This window comes from Oncorhynchus mykiss, chromosome 1, assembly GCF_013265735.2.
Source record: "Oncorhynchus mykiss isolate Arlee chromosome 1, USDA_OmykA_1.1, whole genome shotgun sequence".
Lineage (NCBI taxonomy): Eukaryota > Metazoa > Chordata > Actinopteri > Salmoniformes > Salmonidae > Oncorhynchus > Oncorhynchus mykiss.
This window is the reverse complement of record NC_048565.1, coordinates 18,800,218-18,827,965: the sequence shown is the minus strand read 5'-3', so window position 1 is coordinate 18,827,965 and position 27,748 is coordinate 18,800,218. Positions and strand designations below refer to the sequence as shown.

Below are 27,748 nucleotides of genomic sequence, written 5' to 3'. Positions count from 1 at the left end.
GGCCAGGTGCACGGTGTTTCCTCCGGCGCATTGGTGCGGCTGGCTTCTGGGTTGGATGTGCGCTGTGTTAAAGAAGCAGCGGCTTGGTTGGTTGTGTATCGGAGGACGCATGACTTTCAACCTTCGTCTCTCCCGAGCCCGTACGGGAGTTGTAGCGATGAGACAAGATGGTAGCTACTACACAATTGGATACTACGAAATTGGGGAGAAAAAGGGGTAAAATAAAAAAATAAAAAAACATGAGTAACCACCACGCCGCAGTTCGCTTCTCCTTCACAACAGGAAAACCGTTACACTGAGTCCTTAGGTGCCTTTTGGCCAACTCCTGTCTCTGAGCTCTATGGACAATTCCTTCGACCCCATGGCTTGATTTTTGCTCTGTCATGCACTGTCAACCTTATATGTAAATTGTAAATGAGAACTTGTTCTCAACTTGCCTACCTGGTTAAATAAAGGTGAAATAAAAAAATTAAAAAAATAAATATGGACCGGTGTGTGCTTTTCCAAATAATTTCCAATCAATTGATTTTACTACGGGTGGACTCCAATCAAGTTGTAGAAACATCTCAAGGATGATCAGTAGAAACAGGATGCACCTGAGCTCAATTACGAGTCTCATAGCTTATGTAAATAAGGTATTTCTGTATATTATTATTTTTATATATATACAATTGCAAACATTTCTAAAAAACTGTTTTCGCTTTGTCATTATGGGGTATTGTGTATAAAAAAATAAAGTTTAATCCATTTTAGAATACGGCTGTATTGTGGAAAAAGGGAAGGGGTCTGAATACTTTCCGATTACACTATGTGCCCACGTCATTGTTCTCACTCAGCTGTGAGTGCATCTTGTTAGCTGCTAGGGGGCTGGCCCACGTTTGGGAAAATGTAGCAACTTCCAGAAAAATAATTGCCTTCAAACTAGGGATTTCCTGGGTAATTGAGGTAAAACAGTAATTCTGCTCTTAGATTATGTATGTATGAACTACACAGTGACTGTTTACATGCACACTAATAATTCAATGGTTTTCTGGTTTTCTGAGCATGAGCAGTCTTTCAAATTATTAGGACATGTGAACACCTTAATTGGCATTCCAGCTGTGTATTTGATTTGCGAATATGCCAGCACCATCTGAGCGAGCCTCCCCTTTTAGCGCGAGTGAAGTGAGTTCGAAACAACAATGTTTGTCTTAAAGTAGTTTTCGCATACAAACTCAATCAAATAGGCTTCCCAAAAAGAACATGTTCGCTGTGTTAGAATGTTTATTTTGATTGGTCATTTTCTACATTTATCAGTCCCATCAGGTAGCCTGATTTCAGAAGTGTTCATGTAAACAGGGTTATTAGGGAAATTGTTAATCTTGCAAAGCATGTAAACGTTTTATTGGAATATTATATTAATCTGACTTCTCAATAATCACATGATTGTGTGCATGTAACCGTACTCATTGACACATTCAGCCCAAATCAGAAGGTATAAAAATAAAATAAAAAGTAGTTGCTGAAGTTCAGGAGCATGTTTTTAACATCAATCTGTTGGTGATGCAGCATGCTCCCACTGCGACTGTTTGACACAATGAAGGAATTTGTTTGGACCACAAAACATTATGAATACTGGACTCTAAATTGTATGGATTAAAATTGACATGCACATTTAGACATTTTTATATATATACAAAAAAAACGTTTATTTTGCAGAGCTTTATCATAATAATATTACCTTTATGTAGTGGACACAGATTTGATTTATACTCCGAAGTAGTGGTAGTACATGAAATGTCCCTTTTGATGATGTCTCTGTTTGTAACATTTCCATTTCTCTAAATTGATAAATTGCCTCCTGTGTAACTGTTTTCTATAAACATTCCTCTGAATTGACAATACATGTTTTATGACCCTGTTTACACCCAGTGTGTGTCAGTGTGAAACTTTCTATGAAATTCTTGAAATGTGGCCCGACGATACTTGCTGGAGGTAGACCATCTTATGTAGACCCTGTAGACCCTTATGTCTCGTCCAATTCACAGATTAATTTTTTATTTTGCATGTGAAATTATCTATTTTGTAAATGAGTGGGCCATTCAATTAATGTAGAAATTCCTCTACAGTATCAACGTGTTTTCTGGAAAAGTCGGCATCCTGTACTTTTTTGTACATGTTGAATTGTCGCTTTAAATTATCTCCGGTTTCAATCCCAGCAGTTGGATGACATAGCGGGACATAATTACGTCACGGCAACGCTGCTGTTTCTACATTAAACTCGAATTTTAAATTAAAGCGGGTGAACACCCGCTAGTCGCGCCGGTAAAAACGTTTACTATACTTGTATTATTATAACCGGATAGGTTTCAAGTGAGTGCCATATGGAATTATGTTCTACATTGATTCCCATTAAAACAGCGCGCATTTCTCTGTCACTTGTCAAGAGGCAGAGAGCGCAGACACAGCCAGGACACGACGTTGATCACCAGCAGTGGCACAGCACAGGAAGCCGAACATTGAGGATATATATTCTAGATTTTTTTCGGCGTTAATTAAAAAAACAGTATTAGAAAGGTTTCAATCCCACTGGTTTGGTGTCTGGTAGGACTAGGTTATTCTAGTTGATGAAATGACGGTGAGATGTTATATAAAACGAATAACGGAGATGAGATTATACAGAATATAACGTTAGGTTCACTAGAATCACATGTGATACTTCGACCGTACCGATCATTATGGCACATTAGGCAGCCAGATAACATTTACTGGATTTTTTTATTGTAATTTAAAGGTGATTTTACAGCTACATCTAATCTCAGAAAGATTCAGCTAGCTAGTTTGGTAGGTGTTGTAAATGCTGGTATATCCAGTAGTGTGCATTTAATTTAGCTAACCGTAGACGGCTGACAAGCTAGCTAAAATGATGAGGTAGTATGCGTAGAATAATGCCCAACATTCTGAACAATGTTTACTGGATCATAGAATATATGTAATATTACAATATAGATAGCTAATTACGTTGGCTATTAAATAAATCGACCCGGCTATTACCCTTGGTTTTTGTGGGCCTATATTCCAATCTGACATAAATTGTCACCTATGCGAAATGGGCCCACATCTTAAATTAGAAAACAAAGAATTAGGCAGGCTACTTGAGAGATTAAGCTGATTACAGTTTTCCGCGTTTTTGGGATAGCTGCTGGCTAGCTAGTTTGGAAGTGTAGGAGCTTGCCGCTCTGTGTTCCTAAATCAGGGTCAGTTTTCTAAATCGACTTTTTCAGTGCCGCCACAATGGACAGTCATACCGGGGACGACATGAGTGTCGGGGAGGTGGAACCCATGCCTGGCTATGCGGATCTCATAACGAGAGCATCAACAGTGATGCCCAGTGCCTTGAGAGGCTGTAGCACTTGCGGTCTAGAGCTCTCCAAAAGCACGCTCCTGGATAACGCTTATATTACCTGGACCGAAATCGGCCTTTTCTTCATCTGCGCGGTTATGTGGACGCAGATACGACGGGGACTAACAGAATGTCTGTTCCAGGTAGATACAGAAGCATTCTCAGCCTTCCACTCATTTTTGAATACTATACATCCACACATACACGTTTCCCCACAAATACACACATTCCTTCTTCAAGGACCATGAGCTGTATTCTCGTTCATATAGGGGCCTTCTTTCAGAGTGCAGCCTTCATGGCTCACTATAAGGGTGTTGTTAATGTCCCATGTTTCATGTACCTTGCAGTATTAGTGGAATAAGAATAATTTGATTTCAATTATGATTAATCACATTTGACTTGTGAAGCTCACCACAGGATATGAAACACTGGTCCGCTTTGGTTTAAAAACATAAATTATTCTCTTGCTGAATTCACCAATTGTTACTGGGACTTGTCCTCTTGACAAGTTCATCATGATGCCCATCAAATTGAAGCATATTAGGAAGACCTTCATTCTGAGGAAGGCTATGCATAAGGCCTATATACTACGTTCAGATAGAGTCTCTGTGTGTGTCATGTGGCCAAGATGAAGATCAGATACCAGGTTTAACAACCCTTTGCCCCAGCTAACGAGGCTGCTATAGAATAACAACTGCCAGGTTACAAAGACCAGAGCAGAGATGGAGAAAGCAAGCTTTGCAGAGGGGATTAAGGACCCATACACGGAAACCACAGACCTTCCTCATGACTGGGGATTGATTTAAGACAGTAGACTGATGAGGAAATCAATGCATGTGAGATCTAGTCTACTACAATATTGTCTCACAAACTGCTGTCACAGCACTAACACATGCGGGCTGTTTCTTAATTCCATACTTTTACTTTGAGATTTGTGTGTATTGTTGTGAATTGTTAGATATTACTGCACAGTTGGAACTTGGAAAACACAATCATTTCGCTACACCCGCAATAACATCTGCTATCTACACACCTACTCATTCAACGTTTTTTCTTTATTTTTACTATTTTCCACATTGTGGAATAATAGTGAAATAACACATATGGAATCATGTAGTAACCAAAAAAGTCTTAAACAAATAAAAATATATTTGAGATTTGAGATTCTTCAAATAGCCACCCTTTGCCTTGATGACAGCTTTGCACACTCTTGGCATTCTCTCAACCAGCTTCACCTGGAATGCTTTTCCAACAGTCTTGAAGGAGTTCCCACATATGCTGAGCACTTGTTGGCTGCCTTTCCTTCACTCTGTGGTCCAACTCATCCCAAGCCATCTCAATTTGGTTGAGGTTGGGGGATTGTGGAGGCCGGGTCATCTGGCCTCCACATTCATGGTCAAATTGCTGCAAAAAGGCCTCCCAGGTGGCGCAGCGGTCTAGGGCACTGCATCGCAGCGCTAGCTGTGCCACCAGAGACTCTGGGTTTGCGTCCAGGCTCGTCGCCCCACGGACCTCCCAGTCTGTGGGGCACAATTGGCCTAGCGTCGTCCGGGTTAGGGAGGGTTTGGCCGGTAGGGATATCCTTGTCTCATCGCGCACCAGCGACTCCTGTGGCGGGCTGGGCACAGTGCACGCTAACCAAGGTCGCCAGGTGCACGGTGTTTCCTCCGACACATTGGTGCAGCTGGCTTCCGGGTTGGGATGTGCGCTGTGTTAAGAAGCAGTGCGGCTTGGTTGGGTTGTGTTTCGGAGGACGCATGACTTTTGACCTTTGTCTCTCCCGAGCCCATATGGGAGTTGTAGCGATGAGACAAGATAGTAACTACTAATAATTGGATACTATGAAATTGGGGAGAAAAAGTGGGACAGGCCTTCCCCAGGTGGTAAGGGTAGGTAACAACACATCCGCCACGCTGATCCTCAACACGGGGGGCCCTTAGGGGTGTGTGCTCAGTCCCCTCCTGTACTCCCTGTTCACTCATGACTGCACAGCCAGGCACGACTCCAACACCATCATTAAGTTTGCCGATGACACAACAGTGGGAGGCCTGATCACCGACAACGATGAGACAGCCTATAGGGAGGAGGTCAGGAGGTCAGAGACCTGACCGCGTGTTGCAAGAACAACAACCTCTCCCTCAACGTGATCAAGACAAAGGAGATGATTGTGGACTACAGGAAAAGGAGGACCATGCACGCCCCATTCTCATCGAAGGGGCTGTAGTGGAGCAGGTTGAGAGCTTCAAGTTCCTTGGCGTCCACATTACCAACAACCTAACAGGAAGGCCCTGAATATTGTCAAAGACTCCAGCCACCCTAGTAATAGACTGTTCTCTCTGCCACCGCACGGAAAGTGGTACCGGAGTGCCAAGTCTAGGTCCAAGAGGCTTCTAAACAGCTTCTACCCCTAAGCAATAAGACTCCTGAACAGCTAATCAAATGGCTACCCATACTATTTGCATTGCCCCCCCCTCTTCTACGCTGCTGCTACTCTCTGTTATTATCTATGCATAGTCACTTTAATAACTCTACCTACATGTAAATATTACCTCGACACTGGTACCCCCGCACATTGACTCTAAACCGGTACCCCCTGTATATAGCCGCACTATTGTTATTTGCTGCTGCTCTTTAATTATTTGTTATTCTTATCTCATCATTTTTTTTGGGGGGGGGGGGGGTATTTTCTTAAAACAGCATTGTTGGTTAAGGGCCTATAAGTAAGCATTTCACTGTAAGGTCTACTACACCTGTTGTATTCGACGCATATGACAAATACATTTGGATGTAATTTGATTTGATTAAAGGACACCAATAATAAGAAGAGACTTGCTTGGGCCAAGAAACATGAGCAACGGAAGTTAGACCAGTGGAAATTTGTCCTTTGGTGTGGAGTCCAAATTGGAGATTTTTAGTTCCTACCGCCGTGTCTTTGTGAGACGCGGTGTGCATGAACGGATGATCTCCGCAGGTGTATTTCCCACTGTAAAGCATGGAGGAGGAGGTGTTATGGTGTGGGGGTGCTTTGCTGGTGACACTGTCAGTGATTTATTTAGAATTCAAGGCACACTTAACTAGCATGGCCAACACAGCATTCTGCAGCGATACGCCATCCTATCTGGTTTGGGCTTAGTGGGACTTTCATTTGTTTTTCAACAGGAAAATGACCCAACACACCTCCAGGTTGTGTAAGGGATATTTTACCAAGAAGGAAAGTGATGGAGTGCTGCATCAGATGACCTGGCCTCCACAATCCCCCAACCTCAACTAAATTGAGATGGTTTGGGATGAGTCGGACTGCAGAGTAAAGGAAAAGCAGCTCAGCATATGTGGGAACTCCTTCAAGACTGTTGGAAAAGCATTCCAGGTGAAGCTGGTTGAGAGAATGCCAAGACTGTGCAAAGCTGTCATCAAGGCAAAGGGTGGCTATTTGAAGAATCTCAAATATAAAATATAATTTGATTTGTTTAACACTTTTTTGGTTACTTTATGATTCCATATGTGCTATTTCATAGTTTTGATGTCTTCACTATTATTTTACAATGTGGAAATAGTAGAAATAAAGAAAAACCCTTGGATTTGTAGGTGTTCTAAAACTTTTGACCAATTGTGTATGTGTATGCGACCAATAACATTTAATTTGATTCGATTGTGCTCAAACTATCTTGAAAGATTGGCTATCCTCAATAAAACAATATTTCTAGATTCTAGGTAATTTGGTTGTTTCTTTGTTATTACACTGTATCGTCAAATGGTGTACATGTTAGTCATTTAGCAGATGCTCTTATCCAGAGCGACTAGGATTAAGTGCCTTGCTCACTGACAGATTTTTATCTAGTCAGCTTGAGGATTCAAACCAGTGACCTTTCGGTTACTGGGCCAATGCTCTTAACCGCTAGGCTACCTGCCAACCGGGTAAAGCAATATTCAACAATTCTAGGTTCTTTTGTCATTTCTTTTAGAGTAGTAGTAGCATCTCTTTTATTTTTCTCTTACACACATTCGGTCAGTCAATCAATTTATTACATTACCGTTTGCATATATTGGCCTATCAATGAATGAGCACATTAATAATCCTCCCAGTTTTGGGCTCCATGACAGGAAGGGTAATCTCTCAAGGCTCTGCTGAGAGATACACAGACTCTGACGCTCCCGCTTTGTTGGGGTTGACTGGGAGGGTCCTAACATCTAGTCCTCACAGATAGATGTGGCTCACAGCTCATTATTCTGACATTTGGCTGGGTAGGGGAGGAGTTGGGGTATGTGGTGCTAATACACTGTGTGTATTAGAATGGGCTTGTGGTAATGACTGGAGCAGAATAGGTGGAATGGTATTAAGGTGTTTGATGCCATTCCATTTGCTCTGTTCCGGCCAACTCTTTCCATGACATAGACTGCCCAGGTGAATCGAGGTGAAAGCTATGGTCCCTTATTGATATCACCTGTTAAATCCACTTCAATCAGTGTAGATGAAGAGGAGAAGACAGGTTAAAGAAGGACATTTAGGTCTGGAGACAATTAAGACATGGATTGTGTATGTGTGCCTTTCAGAGGGTGAATGTGCAAGACTAAATATTTACGTGCCTTTGAACGGGGTATGGTAGTAGGTGCCAGGCTCACCAGTTTGAGTGTGTCAATAACTGCAACGCTGCTGAGTTTTTCACGCTCAACAGTTTCCTTTGTGTGGTCTAGAATGGTCCACCACCCTAAGGACATCTAGCCCACTTGACACAACTGTGGGAAGCATTGAAGTCAACAATGGCCAGCATTCCTGTGGAACTTTTTCTAAATTTTGTAGAGTCCATGCCCCGATAAATCGAGGCTGTTCTGAAGGGAAAAGGCGTGCAACTCAATATTAGGAAGGTGTTCCTCATTTTTTGTATACTCAGTGTAGACGGATTGTCTGACAAGGTCATGAAAATGATGCACGCGTATCGATGTGGCCAGAAGCTGTCCGTTGTTGCTGTGTGTTGTTGCGTCATTGTAAATAAGAATTTGTTCATAACTGGCTTGCCTGGATAAATAAAGGTAAAGAAAAAAATGTGATTTTGAATATGCAGATAGCTAGCAACAATGACAAGAATCTGCCATGTTGGGAATCGGAAGTGGCTCCTTTCAGCTAGTTTAATCTTGTTCTTGATGCAAGGTCTTGATTTTAGGTGTTTTGACTGATTTCATGACAATGCTAATATGGCAAAAAAAATCGCTAGCTAGCTAACCAACAACTGTAAAGATTTATTTGAGAGACAAGTGCTTATTGTGCAAATTAATTTATGTTTTCAATAAACATTTGGAGACTAAATATAGTTACATATTGTCAACAATATAAGCCAAACGCATCTGTTTTACCCCATAGTTGCACACATACAGGTTTTGTTGGCACATTTGTGGTCAGAGAATACAGGGAATGGGCTGTTTTTCCTCTTAGTCATCATTACTATGGACGAGAAATGGCTTGAGGATTGAAAGTTAAAATGATTCCCACTCATTAGTCACTAAACTATTACAAATTGATGCAATGCTATGGGGGTATTTCTCCAATTACGTGTTTTTGTCTGTACTGCGTAAAATGCACCAAACAATGAACGAGAAGTGGGTTCAGTGTCAGGTAAACCATGTTAATGAAAATGAGCATCCAGTGATGCATTGAGGTTAACCTGCCGCCTTAGCTAGCTTTCATCTGAGAGAAATGGGTCACTGTGGACTTCAATATATCAGAACAACTACAGCCTCTTGTAGAATTAAGGTACGCCATAAACAAAACACAAGGCATATGATTAAAGGTCCTGGGTGCTCCTGCTCCACTACTCCTTAAATATTTGAAGCTGTCAGGAAACAATACCCACGACCTCTGTCTCTGTGGCTGCATGGGCTTATAAAGGAGCATCTGAGATGGAAGGGGAGAAGAGAGAGAGAGATGGTGTTACAGCGATAAGACCCACAATGAACCTACTGACTGACTGACTGAATCTCATGCAGTTACAGTAGTCTCTCTCCTAGAGGTCGAATTATTAATCGGAATGGGCGATTTCAAGTTTTCATAACAATCGGAAATCGGTATTTTTGGACAAAGATTTAGCTAATTAACATTTTTTTATTTTTTTACACCTTTATTTAACTAGGCAAGTCAGTCAATAACACATTTTTATTTTCAATGACGGCCTAGGAACGGTTGATTAACTGCCTTGTTCAGGGGCAGAACGACAGATTTTTTACCTTGTCAGCTCGGGGGATTCAATCTTGCAACCTTACAGTTAACTAGTCCAACGCTCTAACCACCTGCCTCTCATTGCACTCCACGAGGAGCTTGCCTGTTATGCGAATGCAGTAGAAACCAAGGTAAGTTGCCAGCTAGCATTAAACTTATCTTGTAAAAAACAATCAATCATAATCACTAGTTAACTACACATAGTTGATGATAATACTAGTTTATCTAGCGTGTCCTGTGTATAATCGATGCAACGCAGGGGGGTGATTCAACAAAAGCGCATTTGCGAATAAAGCACAATTGTTGCACAACTGTACCTAACCATAAACACCAATGCCTTTCTTAAAATCAATACACAGAAATATATATTTTTAAACCTGCATAATTAGCTAAAAGAAATCCAGGTTAGCAGGCAATATTAACCAGGTGAATTGTGCCACTTCTCTTGCGTTCATTGCACGCAGAGTCAGCATATATGCAACAGTTTGGGCAGCCTGTCTCATTGCGAACTAATTTGCCAGAATTTTACATAATTATGACATAACATTGAAGGTTGTGCAATGTAACAGGAATATTTAGACTTAGGGATGCCACCCTTTAGATCAAATACCGAATGTGTCACGTTCGTCATAACGAGGAGACCAAGGCGCAGCGTGATAAGAATACATTCTTCTTTTATTACACGAAAAACACTAAAGCTATAAGACACGAGTTCTGACCTGCAACTACACATAGACAATAACCCACAAAACCAAAATGGAAAAATGGCAACCTAAATAGGATCCCCAATCAGAGAGAACGATAAACAGCTGTCTCTGATTGGGAACCATTTCAGGCCACCATAGACCTACATTTACCTAGACAATACCAAAACCCCATAGATATACAAAAACCCTAGACAAGACAAAAACACATACCACCCTCGTCACACCCTGACCGAACCAAAATAATAAAGAAAACAAAGATAACTAAGGTCAGAGCGTGACAGTACCGGGAGTCCGCAAACCTAAACCTATATGGGAGGGTCTGGGTGGGCAGCTAACCTCGGTGGCGGCTCTGGTTCTGGACACCGCCCCCCTTCTTTACACTGAGTCCGCTCTTATAGTACTGACCTGTTGATCACCGTCGGATGCTCTGGACTGCGGATCCTCGCCATAGGCCCCGGGATGGGGGACTGTAGCCCGTCGTTTGAGGTACTGTCGCCGGACGCTCTGGACTGGGTACTGTCGCCGGACGCTCTGGACTGGGTACTGTCGCCGGACGCTCTGGACTGGGTACTGTCGCCGGACGCTCTGGACTGGCGAGGCGCACTGTAGGCCTGGTGCGTGGTGCCGGCACTGGTGGTACCGGGCTGGGGACACGCACCTCAGGGAGAGTACGAGAAGCAGGAACAGGGCGTACTGGACCCTGGAGGCCTGGTGCATGGTGCTGGCACTGGTGGTACCGGGCTGGGGACACGCACCTCAGGGCGAGTGCGAGGAGCAGGAACAGGGCGTACTGGACCCTGGAGGCGCACTGTAGGCCTGGTGCGTGGTGCCGGAACTGGTGGTAATGACCAAAGGCTCGTATTTCTGTGTGTTATTATGTTATAATTAAGTCTATGATTTGATAGATCAGTCTGTCTGAGCGGTGGTAGTTGTTCCCCTTGCTCTGCATGGGTAACGCTGCTTCGAGTGTGGCTGTTGTCGATGTATTCCTGGTTTGAGCTCGGGTAGGAGCAAGGAGAGGGACGGAAGGGACGGAAGCTATACTGTACTATATTATATTAGCTACAACCTAAAACCTCTTAACTTGGAATATTGAAGTCTCATGTTAAAAGGAACCTCCAACTTTCATATGTTCTCATGTTCTGAGCAAGGAACTCAAACGTTAGCTTTTTTACATGGCACATATTGCACTTTTACTTTCTTCTCCAACACTTTGTTTTTGCATTATTTAAACCAAATTGAACTTGTTTCATTATTTATTTGAGGCTAAATAGATTTTTATTGATGTATTATATTACGTTTTAATAAGTGTTCATTCAGTATTGTTGTAATTGTCATTATTACAAATACATTTTAAAAAATCGACCGATTTGGTCCTCCAATAATCGGTATGGTATCAGCGTTGAAAAACCATAATCAGTTGACCTCTACTCTCTACCCCTACAAACCCCCTGACCACACAGGAAAAACTCTTGGCACTAGTGAGCTATAACTAGAACACATACTTCTATCCTTGAAAATCTGATATTGAGTCTGACATTGTGGCTCATGTCTTCACATAAGATGGCCTCTGACTTTACTGTCAAAAACTATTTTTAAGGACTTTCTATTTAGAGGATAGATACGCACATTGTTGAGCTCTGATGTGCAGAAGGCTCAGAGCTGCTTCAGCCTTTTTAGTTACTGATATTATTACTCCGTCTTAACTCGGTCACTGCAGTGCACCGAGGTTAGAGGTGTCACCTAAGAAGACTTGGGCTTAGACAATATACTGTAGGGCCGAAAAAGGCTCTCTCGATCAGTGTTTGCCACGTGTAAAGCATGGGGATGCTGTTTATGGTTGACAGTACTACCAAGTGTAAGTGTATCTGACATTTCATTGCCATACGACTTGCTTATACGACCAGGAATGGGCAATAGGTGACGTGTGAATGAACCTGGGGCCTGTAGGGCCGTCAGATCATCGTTTTTGTTTAATTTAGTCAGGGAAACCCATTTGAGACCAGGGTCTCATTTACAATGGTGCCATCAGGAAAACAATAAAACAAATTCAAAATGATACATAACATTTTTATGAACTACAAATTACAGAATCAACACTACAGTTTCAAACACTACAAAGACAATTCAAATCCAAACAGTTGAAATTCTCATTAAATTCATTCAACATTAAGTCCTAAACTGCCCTAGAGGCACCAGAGAGTCAAGATGAGTTTTGTAGGCTATTCCAAAAAGGAGGGGCACTTAAACTGAAGGCAGATTTACCTAGATCTGTATATACTTTTCTGGAACCTCAAGAGTCAACCATGCCTGTGAACAGGTTGGGTGTCTCATATTATAATATTTTATTAGTTAGATCGGAAGCTTGTGTGGTAGAGCTTTGTAAACAAAAAGGGAGTAATGAAGTGATCTACGGGACTTTATGTCACGCCCTGACCATAGAGAGCCTTTTATTCTCTATGTTGGTTTGGTCAGGGTGTGACTAGGGTGGGTTATCTAGGTTATTGTATGTCTATGTTTGCCTGGTATGGTTCCCAATCAGAGACAGCTGTTTATCGTTGTCTCTGATTGGGGATCATATTTAGGCAGCCATTTCCCCCACTGTGTTTTGTGGGATCTTGTTGTGTGTAGTGGCCAGAGAGCACTCCATGACTTCACGTTTCATTTAGCTCTTTATTGTTTTTGTGAGTTTCAATGAAACATGTGGAACTCTACGTAAGCTGCGCCTTGGTCCGACATTCATTATAACGATCGTGACACTTTAATGAGGACCAGCCAACATTTTGATAGAGGATGCAGTGGTGCGTATTTAAACTGGGTGCTATGGTAGACAGCATCCACAGTTTTAAGGGTAGTGAATGTTGCATTCCCATAAACAGTGTCACCAAAGTCAAGAACTGTCAGGGAAGTTGACTGTACTATCTGCTTCCTGCTGTTTAGGGAGAGGCATCTATTTCCATAAAAGAAGCCTACTTTAAATCTCAGCTTCTTAACTACAGTAGCTCATACATATGTTTTTTAAACGTCAAATTATTGTCAATCCAAAAGCCTAGATATTTATAAGCAGGAACCTGCTAGATGAAATAACCATCCAATGCATAAATAAATTGGGTGTCGTCGTCTGAAGAGGAGGAATCGGACCAAAGCGCAGCGTGGTAAGTGTTCATGACTTTTTATTTAAACTGAACACTATAACAAAAGAACAAAGAGAATAAACAAAACTGAAACAGTCCTGTCAGGTGCAGAAAACACTAAACAGAAAATAACTATCCACAAACGCAGGTGGGAAAAAGGGTACCTAAGTATGGTTCCCAATCAGAGACAACGATAGACAGCTGTCCCTGATTGAGAACCATACCCGGCCAAAACATAGAAATAGAAAATTATAGAAACACAAAACATAGAATGCCAACCCCAACTCACGCCCTGACCAAACCAAAATAGAGACATAATGGTCAGGGCGTGACAAAATGTATAGTCCATCTGAAATATTTATACGAGAATTAAAAAAACTGCATACATTTAGTTTTTCCCTCGTGAAGTTCCAATTTTTAATCAACAAGGACTTTTTGCAAGGTGACAAAATCAGATTGCTGCTCTAACTTAGCCTGTTCAGCCGTAGGGGCAATTGTACATAACAGTGTCATCTGCATACAAATACATGTTACAGGTTTTTGCAGATAGACCAATATTATTTACACTGAGTATACAAACATTAGGAACACCTGCTCTTTCCATGATAGACTGACAAGGTGAATCCGGGTGAAAGCTATGATCCCTTATTGATGTCATTTGTTAAATCCACTTCAATCAGTGAATACCGGTTAAGAATGATTTTTAAGCCTTGAGACAATTGAGACATTGATTGTGTATGTGTGCAATTCAGAGGGTGAATGGGCAAGACAAAAGATGTAAGTGCCTTTTCCATGCTGGCTCAGCACACCCAGCTCCTATTATCGGGGTCAATAGGGCCCTGATACATGTCCGGCCTGCTTCTCAACAGTCACAGCATCTCAGGGACCAGCCAAATGCGCCAGACCAAAGTGAAATGCACTCAGCAGCAGTTTATAACCCTATTATGAATTCCTCATTCCCTTCCCTCCCACTGCCACTCACAGCTGATATGTGTAGGTGAAGCATTAACCTGGTTTGAGGGCTTATCAGCATTAGGCTGTGTAAAAACCACTTGAGGAAGAAGGTGCCCTCAACCGCAGGTCTAGAATCAGATTACCCTACTCCATGATCCTAATCTTAAGGTGCAGCTACTTTTGAAGCGTATGTTGTGCCCTATAAACTAATATGTAACACTGTAAAGACATTAGGTTTCTACATCGTGCCTCATCCCGATGATGACAAAGATGATTCTGGCCCAGTGGGAGTGAGATTTTTGGAGAATGTATCCTTGATTTGCAGATCCATATATGGTTTCAGGTTGGTGGAGATGAGGTTGGGGACTGTTGAGTCTGTGAAAGTAACTCTATGTGGACTTGTGGTTATTTTTAGCATTTCTTCCATCCACAAGGAGATGGACAAGAGCTGTGACTTCATTTGCTCTCTGAAGCAGGGTGCTGCTGAAGGACTGATAACTGGGGTGACTTTAACTGTTGAGGAGGGTCAACTGAAATGGATTATTCCCGATGTCTGTGACGCCCACTGTTTGGTGCAATGCAGACCCAGTGAAGACCTGGTGAAACAGAAGACACTGTCTGTCCTGTTGAATTTTGAGTTTTTACCCAACAAAGTTCAAGTTAGGATATGTCAGTTATCCCGTGAGAGCTTTTGTCCCGAACCCATTATGGTGTTTTAGGTGCCAAGCTTATGGTCATGTTGCAACAGTGTGCAGGAGGGAGATTCCGAGATGTGAGCAGTATGCAGGAGGGCATGAGACAAAGAAATGTGTAGTATTGGTGGAAAAAGTTGTGTGTGTTTACTGTAGGGGTACCTATGGCGCTGGAGATCAGAAGTGTCCGGTGAGAGGAAGGCAGGTTGAGGTTGCCAGGATCAGAGCAGTGCAGGTATGCTGAGGCAGTGAAGAGAGTAGTAGAGGAAGGTCCAGGGCGAGGGATGCTAAGAGGATCCCTGTGAGTAGGCTGAGAGCAATAGAGAGTGATAGGAATAACGTGCTTCAGTAAGGTTGGTTTCTTAGCGTTCATAGCCATGGTTATCAACTATACCGCAGACATGGAACGTAAATCACTGAAAACAGATGTTGTGGCAGCTGCAGAGAAGTACTTGGGTGTAACAGATTTTACTGCAGAAGTGTTACAAGGTATTGAACGATAGCGCCCAGTCCTCCCAGGCTGTCGACCTGGTTTAGGATCAGATAGGACAAAGTAGTGTGAAGGTGGTAAGGGTTAGTTAGTAAGGCAATTTTATTTCCTTTTTTCCCCTTCCTTTTTATGTTACAAAGAATAGGAAGGCCGTGACCAGCCTCACACTTTAGTACAGTAGGTGGTAGGTGGTGGTCCGGCAAAGCAAGTTTGAAGAAGAAGAAGAAGCTATTCCCTTTTCTTTCTGTGCCACCAAATATTTGGATATATTGGTATAGTTAGCTAGCCAAGATCGTTTGACCTGTTTGTGCAAGCCGTTTTTGCTGTATAGTCATGCACCCATGATGCTATTTTTTAAATATTTTTTTTACCTTTATTTAACTAGGCAAGTTAGTTAAGAACAAATTCTTATTTTCAATGACGGCCTATGAACACTGCCTTGTTCAGGGGCAGAACAACAGATTTGTACCTTGTCAGCTGGGGGAATCAAACTTGCTACCTTTCGGTTACTAGCCCAATGCTCTAACCACTAGGCTACCCTGCCGCCCCATTGAATCTGCACTCTTGTTTTCTCCAGGGTACTCGGAAACAATGGTACAGCGAAGCCTTATCTTTACATGAATTATTATCTGGGAGATGTTTTTCCTAGTCGCACAGTGCTTCCAAAATAAAACTCTGGTCGCACAGCAAAATGTTTTGTCGCATATGCAACCAAATTGGTTGCACTTTAGATCCCTGTTAACAGGTAACTGTAGTAGTGAGCTGTATTAGTATAGTACAACTAATTTTGTCTTAATTCAAAGTCCCAACAGCCCAGAATTTAAGAGATGATCCTTACATGTCCTCATATAAAGCTTTATTAAGTGTTGATATATAACTGGCTTCAACCAAATAGCGTATGAAGAAGCAGCTCCAAAACCGCTTTAGACAACACTCAAATCATTACCAAAGCAGAGAGGCAGTCCTTTATAAATGATTCACTAACCAAATCCTATAAATCACTTGTGTTTGCATCCTGTCTTTCCCCTGGCAAGCGGGAATGCACATCCATGACCACAATAGCGTTTTTTCCCTCTCTTCTCTTCTCATGGCAACCACTTGGTACGTAGACAAAAACACATTGCGGCTGTTCAACTTGGCAGAGCTCTGTAACCCCAACAACAAAGCTACTCTATGACAATACGATTGGGAGGGCAAAGGAAATGTGAGCTCATTGTCTCCTCAGGACACTGTAACTCTGCAAAGGCCAGAGTCTGAAAGAGTCGTGGTGGGAGTGAACCTTCATTAGTAGTAGGCAAGAAACACATGGCTAAGCGTTTTAATCACCACTTCATTAAGTCAGGATTCCTATTTGATTCAGCCATGCTTCCTTGCCCATCTAATATTTCCTCATCTCCCACCCCTTCTAATGCAACTAGCCCCAATGTTCCCATTGCTTGGAAGGCAGCAATGGTTTGTCCTTTATTTAAAGGGGGAGGTCATGCTAATCCTAACTGTTATAGGCCTATTTCTATTTTGCCCTGTTTATTAAAAGTGTTGGAAAAACCTGTCAATAATCAACTGACTGGCTTTCTTGATGCCTGTAGTATTCTCTCTGGTATGCAATCTGGTTTCCGCTCAGGTTACGGATGTGTCACTGCAACCTTAAAGGTCCTCAATGATGTCACCATTGCCCTTGATTCTAAGCAATGTTGTGCTGCTATTTTGTTTGACTTGGCCAAAACTTTTGATACAGTAGACCATTCCATTCTAAGGGGTATTGGTGTCTCTGAGGGGTCTTTGGCCTGGTTTGCTAATTACCTCTCTCAAAGAGTGCAGTGTATAAAGTCAGAACATCTGCTGTCTCAGCCACTGCCTATCACCAAGGTAGTACTCCAAGGCTCAATCCTAGGCCCCACACTCTTCTCAATTTACATCAACAACATATCTCAGGCAGTAGGAAGCTCTCTCTCCGATGTACAGTGGGGAGAACAAGTATTTGATACACTGCCGATTTTGCAGGTTTTCCTACTTACAGAGCATGTAGAGGTCTGTAATTTTTATCATAGGTACGGAATCTATACAAAAATCCAGAAAACCACATTGTATGGTTTTTAAGTAATTAATTTGCATTTTAATTAGCATTTTATTGCATGACATAAGTATTTGATACAGAAAAGCAGAACTTAATATTTGGTACAGAAACCTTTGTTTGCAATTACAGAGATCATATGTTTCCTGTAGTTCTTGACCAGGTTTGCACACACTGCAGCAGGGATTTTGGCCCACTCCTCCATACAGACCTTCTCCAGATCCTTCAGGTTTCGGGGCTGTTGCTGGGCAATACGGACTTTCAGCTCCCTCCAAAGATTTTCTATTGGGTTCAGGTCTGGAGACTGGCTAGGCCACTCCAGGACCTTGAGATGCTTCTTACGGAGCCACTCCTTAGTTGCCCTGGCTGTGTGTTTCGGGTCGTTGTCATGCTGGAAGACCCAGCCACGACCCATCTTCAATGCTCTTACTGAGGGAAGGAGGTTGTTGGCCAAGATCTCACGATACATGGCCCCATCCATCCTCACCTCAATACGGTGCAGTCGTCCTGTCCCCTTTGCAGAAAAGCATCCCCAAAGAATGATGTTTCCACCTCCATGCTTCACGGTTGGGATGGTGTTCTTGGGGTTGTACTCATCCTTCTTCTTCCTCCAAACACGGCGAGTGGAGTTTAGACCAAAAAGCTCTATTTTTTTGTCTCATCAGACCACATGACCTTCTCCCATTCCTCCTCTAGATCATCCAGATGGTCATTGGCAAACTTCAGAGGGGCCTAGACATGTGCTGGCTTGAACAGGGGGACCTTGCGTGCGCTGCAGGATTTTAATCCATGACGGCGTAGTGTGTTACTAATGGTTTTCTTTGAGACTGTGGTCCCAGCTCTCTTCAGGTCATTGACCAGGTCCTGCCATGTAGTTCTGGGCTGATCCCTCACCTTCCTCATGATCATTGATGCCCCACAAGGTGAGATCTTGCATGGAGCCCCAGACCGAGGGTGATTGACCGTCATCTTGAACTTCTTCCAATTTCTAATAATTGCGCCAACAGTTGTTGCCTTCTCACCAAGCTGCTTGCCTATTGTCCTGTAGCCCATCCCAGCCTTGTGCAGGTCTACAATTTTATCCCTGATGTCCTTACACAGCTCTCTGGGCTTGGCCATTGTGGAGAGGTTGGAGTCTGTTTGATTGAGTGTGTGGACAGGTGTCTTTTATACAGGTAACGAGTTCAAACAGGTGCAGTTAATACAGGTGGAGAACAGGAGGGCTTCTTAAAGAAAAACTAACAGGTCTGTGAGAGCCGGAATTCTTACTGGTTGGTAGGTGATCAAATACTTATGTCATGCAATAAAATGCAAATTAATTACTTAAAAATCATTAAATGTGATTTTCTGGATTTTTGTTTTAGATTCCGTCTCTCACAGTTGAAGTGTACCTATGATAAAAAATTACAGACCTCTACATGCTTTGTAAGTAGGGAAACCTGCAAAATCGGCAGTGTATCAAATACTTGTTCTCCCCACTGTATATGCAGATGATACACTCTTATACTCAGCTGGCCCCTCCCCGGATTTTGTGTTAAACGCTCTACATCAAAGCGTTCTTAGTGTCCAACAAGCTTTCTCTGCCCTAAACACCTCCAAAACAAAGGTCATGTGGTTTGGTAAGAAGAATGCCCCTCTTCCGACAGGTGGGATTACTACCTCTTGAGGGTTTAGAGCTTGTTAAATAAAGGTTAAATAAAATAAAATGAAGAATATATATCAAGCCTGTTGACAAGGAGTTCCCCACTTTCCATGGTTTTCAAAGGTAGGACCATAGTTGAATACTTTTCAGTGTTTTTCTAACAGTTTTTAGGCCTACATGGAAGACTCTCGTTAGGCAGTTGAAGGGCTGGTGTACATCAACACATTTAGAATCATAGGAAAATAGCAAATGTTTCTGTAATTGCCATCCAGTGTTGTTGTCTGTCTCCTCCTCCATCTCTCGCTCCGCTGTCAGACCAGCCTCAGCCAAAACCTGTCGGTTAGCATAGCAACAGGCTAGTTAGCCCTACATGAGCTACACATCTGGCAGCTATAACAGCTATGTCTGTTTTACAACGACAGCCTAGGTATTACTCTGTTAGCACAAACATAAGGGCAGCTGAGCAGACGCTACCAGGTTTGTTTGAGCTGAACCCCCCCCCCCTCCACCCCCAGTGTCATGTGGTCTAAGCGTTGCTAATAGAATCAACACTAATCAGCGAGCCTCTCCTTTAGATCCTACTACATGACCGCCCGGCAGGCAGCAACATGGTTATCACAGTGACTTCATAAACCACACGCTCCTGGCTTTATGTACAACCCCTCTTAGTGTTGCAAATTTCTGCCTGTTGAATTATGGATAACGCCCATATGCCTACATACACACCGGGAGAACAGAACAGCTTGTGAAAAATAAATAAAAAATATCAGTATTTTCCTGCTAGCACTGACTACTTTATTGTGTGAAAATGTACTTACTACAACTGTGACATCGAGACCTTGGGACTATAATATTCTGACATTTTGTTATAAAATTCTTTAGTCACATATAATTGATCTTTCGATAGTTGGTCGTCATATGTTTGTGAAGTTAGATTTAGAAAAAGTACATTTTAAGTGAAGGAAATTGACCATGAATGTTCTGTCTGCATAAACCCATTTGAACTTGGCGCTATAAGGTTCTATCTGCAATCCAATCCCAAGCCTGAACAAATACAGATGGATCAATCAGAAAACGTCTTTGCCATCTTACTCTAAGGATGGTCTAGCCGGCAATAATGGCACATAAGCAAAAAAAACAAGGCCGGTCAGAAATCTTAAAAGTAAATTATGCTGTCACGTCGTCCTTCAGTGATGACAGTAATTTGTCTGATGATCATAATACATTTGGGTTAACTGGCTTTCTCAGGGGAAAAACAACAGATTTTTACCTTGTCAGCTCAGGGATTCGATCCAGAAACCTTTTGGTTACTGGCCCAACGCTGTAACCACTAGGCTACCTGCCACCTTTAGCAGATGCTAATAACCAGACAGCCAAATAACCTTTTGGAGTCCTTTTTTCTAAGTGTGTGGTTTCTTTTTGTCTTGCTGTTAAGTAGCAGGAGATGACAAACCGCGTTCTCTCTATCACTCCCCGACGGTTAAAACTTTGAACTGGGCTCATGACACCAGCACTTCCTGCTCGGGGCTGTACAACGTTCACCTATTACAGGACTGAATGAGCTGGTGGGTACGACAAGAGACTCTGAGACCTACAGCAGCAGCAGCAGAAGACATCAACAGCTATAAGATAACCTAGCTAGCGCCTCAGTGTTACTGTTTTGTTTAATGGTAGGTCATTCGACCACAGATCACAAGCTGGCTGTAAACAAAAGTCAATTTTGTCAACATTAGAAATGGTCATGAATAAAGCTGTTATGTGACTGAATAAGTCAGAGTCTGAGAGTTAAGGGTGGTCAGTTGACAATATATAGTACATACACTATCCTCCACAAACAAGGACAAATATAGGCCCAGTAGTTGTCAGATTTAGGGCTAGCTGTTATCTCTATATTCAGACTAATTTCAGTTTAAGAAACCAAATTTACCTCTTGAATGCCCTTCCACTGAAAACATTCAGTGGGAGAAACATTTCCCATGAAAAGAAGACATTAGAAAAAACAACAGTGATGAATTGAATTGGTGCAAAGGTGAAGTGGTCTGTTAAAATGCCGTCAGGATGACACTGAGTGGTCCGACTTCTCTCCAGAGGAGCAAAGCATTAGTGTGAGATGCATTTGTGTCTTCAATCATTAGGAGTGTGTGTGATCCTCCAATTAGTTGGGGGGGTTAATATCCCCTCCGAGACCAGGTGGAGAGCTGGGGTTGCCTACTCAGCACTTGTCACACGCAACCCTAACACACACACACCACAGAGCAACAGAGAGAGCAGCTCCAGGAGTGTAGGCTAGTGTGTGTGTGTTCTCATGTGGGTATGGTTTGTTTGTGTTTTGTCACGTGTGTTATGTGTTTATGGTGCGTTGTCTATGGAGTGTGAGTAGGCCTATTTCTCTTTTCCAGCATGGTGTTGGTGTATCATGTTTTTCCTCTCATGTGTATAGGGTAGCCTATGTGTTTAGGTTGTTTTCACACTTGTTCCCGTTCAGGAATAAACCCTTTCCCCTGCCATAAACCCTCACATAGACTACTGCAACCCTGTTTCCCCTGCAATAAACCCTCACATAGACTACTTCATTACTGTTTCCCCTGCCATAAACCCTCACATAGACTACTGCAACACTGTTTCCCCTGCCATAAACCCTCACATAGACTACTGCAACACTGTTTCCCCTGCCATAAACCCTCACATCGACTACTGCAACACTGTTTCCCCTGCCATAAACCCTCACATAGACTACTGCAACACTGTTTCCCCTGCCATAAACCCTCACATAGACTACTGCAACACTGTTTCCCCTGCCATAAACCCTCACATAGACTACTGCAACACTGTTTCCCCTGCCATAAACCCTCTCTTTGACTACTGCATTACTGTTTCCCCTGCCATAAACCCTCACATAGACTACTGCAACACTGTTTCCCCTGCCATAAACCCTCACATAGACTACTGCAACACTGTTTCCCCTGCCATAAACCCTCACATAGACTACTGCAACACTGTTTCCCCTGCCATAAACCCTCACATAGACTACTGCCACACGGTTTCCCCTGCCATAAACCCTCTCTTTGACTACTGCATTACTGTTTCCCCTGCCATAAACCCTCACATAGACTACTGCAATACTGTTTCCCCTGCCATAAACCCTCTCTTTGACTACTGCATTACTGTTTCCCCTGCCATAAACCCTCACATAGACTACTGCAACACTGTTTCCCCTGCCATAAACCCTCACATCGACTACTGCAACACTGTTTCCCCTGCCATAAACCCTCACATAGACTACTGCAACACTGTTTCCCCTGCCATAAACCCTCACATAGACTACTGCAACACTGTTTCCCCTGCCATAAACCCTCACATAGACTACTGCAACACTGTTTCCCCTGCCATAAACCCTCTCTTTGACTACTGCATTACTGTTTCCCCTGCCATAAACCCTCACATAGACTACTGCAACACTGTTTCCCCTGCCATAAACCCTCACATAGACTACTGCAACACTGTTTCCCCTGCCATAAACCCTCACATAGACTACTGCAACACTGTTTCCCCTGCCATAAACCCTCACATAGACTACTGCAACACTGTTTCCCCTGCCATAAACCCTCTCTTTGACTGCTGCATTACTGTTTCCCCTGCCATAAACCCTCACATAGACTACTGCAACACTGTTTCCCCTGCCATAAACCCTCACATTGGTGCCACAAAAGAGAGATGATGATGCGCAGGTTCGCTGAAAAAAACATGCTGTCTCTGGATAATGTTTAGCGATTGTCAAGGATGCACAGAAATGACAAAATATGTGAGTTTTTAGTTCAAGATTATTTGTTTGCAATATGTGATCTATAGGCTGAAAGCTTCACAAACTGTTTATTCAATTGTGGGGTTTGAATAGTGTGAGAAGACAGCATATTTGATGAGAATCATGGGCAGTTGCCTACATTGGGTGTACAATTTAATCTGCAGTTATAATTCTGCTATTTATTCTGTTACCAATAATATTTGCATGTTAATATTATCTACTGATTACAGTTATTATGTATCATATTTTAACTAAATCCAATCTATAAGCTTCCAAAATGTAAGTAGGTATATTTAGCTATAATGTTCTGATGGAAGGGCTTGTCCTGCACTTTGTAAAAACCCAGAGTGAATTGGGTGAATGTAGGAAAAAGATCTTGGTTCCTTTCTAAACATAACAATGTGAATGCAAATAGGACTCAGAACACAAAATAGGTGAAGTGAACTGGAAAAAGAGTTGAGTCCTCATTCAAAGGCAAGGGCAGTGTGAATACAAAGATAACTGAGTTATTTAGCTGTTTTTTTTACCCAAGAGTTCACTTTAAAGAGGACTGAGATCGGTTATTTTAAAGAGGAATATGTGTGAAAACACTCTAAGAGTGTGTCCTCTGTAATATGATATGCAGGCAAAAATGTCACGTAATAGGCATGTCATGTTCTAATATGATGTGTGTTGTTGCATGCGTGAGTGTGTGTGAGATGTCTCTTTCTCCTCGTCATGGTATTTCCTGCTGTGTTGGCCCGTCTGATCTGGTCGACTCTGGTTCCTCTGTACTGAGATGGATTCAGGATCACAGGCCAGATGCAGAATACCTTTCATTCATCAAATCATAAAACACAGATTATGCTTAAAACACTACATTTCTCAGGGTGCTTTGCAGTTGTTAGGCAGAGGGGTCGCGAAGTGTGAGATGACAAAATGATGGAAGGGTGGGAGCTTTGTGGTGGGATGGAGATGGTGTGGTACAATGCCTTGCAAAAGTATTCATCCCCTTGGTGTTTTTATTTTTTTTTGCATTACAACCTGTAATTTAAATGGATTTTTATTTGGATTTAATGTAATGGACATACACAAAATATTCCAAATTGGTGAAGTGAAATTAAAAAAATAACTTGTTTCAAAAAATAAAAAAATTAAAAATAACTGAAAAGTGGTGCATGCATATGTATTCACCCCCTTTGCAATGAATCCCTTAAATAAGATCTGGTGCAACCAATTACCTTCAGAAGTCACATAATTAGTTAAATAAAGTCCACCTGTGTGCAATCTAAGTGTCACATGATCTCAGTATATATACACCTGTTCTGAAAGGCCTCAGAGTCTGCAACACCACTAAGCAAGGGGCACCACCAAGCAAGCAGCACCATGAAGACCAAGGAGCTCTCCAAACAGGTCAGGGACAAAGTTGTGGAGAAGTATAGAACAGGGTTGAGTTATAAAAAAATATCAGAAACTTTGAACATCCCATGGAGCACCATTAAATCCATTATTAAAATGGCACCACAGCAAACCTGCCAAGAGAAGGCTGCCCACCAAAACCACGCAAGGAGGGCATTAATCAGAGAGGCAACAAAGAGACCAAAGAAAACCCTGAAGGAGCTGCAGAGCTCCACAGCGGAGATTGGAGTATCTGTCCATAGGACCACTTTAAGCTGTACACTCCACAGAGCTGGGCTTTACGGAAGAGTGTCCAGAAAAAAGCCATTGCTTAAAGAAAAAAAAAAAAAATTGAGCTTTTTGGCCATCAAGGACAATGCTATGTGGACTGGAAAACTGGTCAGAATTGAAGGAATGATGGATGGCGCTAAATACAGGGAGGGAAACCTTGAGGGAAACCTCTTTCAGTCTTCCAGAGATTTGAGACTGGGATGGAGGTTCACCTTCCAGCAGGACAATGACCCTAAGCATACTGCTAAAGCAACACTTGAGTGGTTTAAAGGGAAACATTTAAATGTCTTGGAATTGCCTAGTCAAAGCCCAGATGTCAATCCAATTGAGAATCTGTGGTATGATTGCTGTACACCAGCAGAACCCATCCAACTTGAAGGAGCTGGAGCAGTTTTGCATTGAAGAATGGGCAAAGATCCCAGTGCCAAGCTTATAGAGACATACCCCAAGAGACTTGCAGCTGTAATTGTCGCAAAAGGTGGCTCTACAAAGTATTGACTTTGGGGGTCCTAGGGGATGGGTTAAGGAGTAGGGGGTCTTAGGGGAGTGGTTAAGGAGTAGGGGTGAAGGGGGTGAAGGTGTAGGGGAGGGATGAAGGGGTGGGGGTCTTAGTGGAGGTTGAAGGGGGGGTTTTAGGGGCTTGGGGATACGACTGGAGGAGCTCTGGTTCCTTCTGTCCCCGTCTGGGGTGCAAGCTGTGTCCACCGCTGACAGCTGTCCCTCCCCTCCCAGCCCCACAAAGAGGGAGGAGAGAGAGAAATAGATGGAGAGGAGGGGAGAGAGAGAGAGAGGGAGGAGGGGAGAGAAAGAGGGAGGAGGTAGAGAGGGAAAGAAGGGAAGCCTTATTAAATAGACCCCTACATCAGCACCCTGACTCACTGGCTCTGTTCATGCCCTGTTATATAACACTTCACTGTGGCACTTTTTCATTCATTCACTCCCTTTCCTCCCTCGATTTTAAGCGAGACAGAGGGGTGAAATAGAGAGATGGTGAGAAAGTGACAGTGAAAGAGCGAGCCGTGGCGTGCAGTTGGTGGAGGGATGGGAAGCGAGGAAAGGAGTGGGCTGCGGCCGCTCTGTGAGATTCTGGCAGCATGAGCCGCCATCAGCAAACAGTTGGCATGGTAACCACTTTTTTCATCATGAAAGATGACTCTCTCTGCGTCTCTCAACTCTCTCTCCCACAGACAACCTGGATAGTAAATTACTGAGGTTGGTAGCGGAATACATTGTGACTTCTGTTTTCCACATTTTCAATTTAAGCCTAGAAGACAGTGTGTGCCCTCAGACATGGAAGGAGGAAAAGGCCATTCCGCTACCCAAGAATAGCACCATTAAATGGGTTAAACAGCCAACCAATCAGCCTGTTACATGTGCTTAGCAAGCTTTTGGAAAAAATTGTGTTTGATCAAATTTGACAGAGTACAAGTTAACAACAGACTTTCAGCATGCTAATAGGGAAGGGCACTCAACATGCTCGGCACTGACACAAATGACTGATGATTGGCTGAAAGACATTGATAGTAAGAAGATTGTGGGAGCTGTTCTGTTAGACTTCAGTGCATCTTTTGATGTAATTGATCATAACCTATTGCTGAAAAAACATAGACGTCGTGGATTTGCATCCTCTGCCTTATTATGGATTGAGAGTTACATATCTAATAGAACATAGAGGGTTTTAGTTAATGGAAGCCTCATGCAAATTCAGTTGAGTGTGGTGTACCACATGGCAGGCAGCTAGGGCCATTATTGTTTTCTGACTCAACAGTATACACGTCGGCTGCAATGTCAAAATAAACGAGACATTTAACATAGAGCTCCAGTCAGTTTCAGAATGGGTAACTAAATATCTAAAAACTGAAAGCATAATTTTTGGGACAAATCAATCGCTCAACACTAAACTTTGTTTATATTTATTATTGAATAATGTGGCTATTGTGCAAGTTTAGGATACTAAACTGCTGGGTGTAACCCTAGATAGCAAGCTGTCGTGATCAAAGCATGCCTTGCGAAAGTATTCGGCCCCCTTGAACTTTGCGACCTTTTGCCACATTTCAGGCTTCAAACATAAAGATATAAAACTGTATTTTTTTGTGAAGAATCAACAACAAGTGGGACACAATCATGAAGTGGAACGACATTTATTGGATATTTCAAACTTTTTTAACAAATCAAAAACTGAAAAATTGGGCGTGCAAAATTATTCAGCCCCCTTAAGTTAATACTTTGTAGCGCCACCTTTTGCTGCGATTACAGCTGTAAGTCGCTTGGGGTATGTCTCTATCAGTTTTGCACATCGAGAGACTGACATTTTTTTGCAAAACAGCTCGAGCTCAGTGAGGTTGGATGGAGAGCATTTGTGAACAGCAGTTTTCAGTTCTTTCCACAGATTCTTGATTGGATTCAGGTCTGGACTTTGACTTGGCCATTCTAACACCTGGATAGATTGTAGATTTTGCTTTATGTTTTGGATCATTGTCTTGTTGGAAGACAAATCTCCGTCCCAGTCTCAGGTCTTTTGCAGACTCCATCAGGTTCTTCCAGAATGGTCCTGTATTTGGCTCCATCCATCTTCCCATCAATTTTAACCATCTTCCCTGTCCCTGCTGAAGAAAAGCAGGCCCAAATCATGATGCTGCCACCACCATGTTTGACAGTGGGGATGGTGTGTTCAGCTGTGTTGCTTTTACGCCAAACATAACATTTTGCATTGTTGCCAAAAAGTTCAATTTTGGTTTCATCTGACCAGAGCACCTTCTTCCACATGTTTGGTGTATCTCCCAGGTGGCTTGTGGCAAACTTTAAACAACACTTTTTATGGATATCTTTAAGAAATGGCCTTCTTCTTGCCACTCTTCCATAAAGGCCAGATTTGTGCAATATACAACTGATTGTTGTCCTATGGACAGAGTCTCCCACCTCAGCTGTAGATCTCTGCAGTTCATCCAGAGTGATCATGGGCCTCTTGGCTGCATCTCTGATCAGTCTTCTCCTTGTA

At 42.6% G+C, this 27,748-nt stretch overlaps 1 protein-coding gene across 3 annotated transcripts in view; it reads left to right on the top strand.

The window, feature by feature from the left end:
• Positions 1 to 2,249: 2,249 nt before the first annotated feature.
• Positions 2,250 to 27,748, top strand: part of LOC110499356 (ceramide synthase 1) — a 57,433-nt gene continuing 31,934 nt past the window's right edge. For 2 of the 3 annotated variants that reach the window (XR_005039242.1, XM_021576482.2), the window contains exon 1: positions 2,250 to 3,525. Coding sequence is in view for 1 of the 3 variants with exons in the window: in XM_021576482.2 (XP_021432157.2) it covers positions 3,274 to 3,525 (252 nt within the window). In the remaining 2 variants the exon portion in view is untranslated. Of the gene's footprint in view, positions 3,526 to 12,944; positions 13,453 to 27,748 lie in introns of those variants that run through there. The other variant, XM_036960783.1, reaches the window with a different exon arrangement.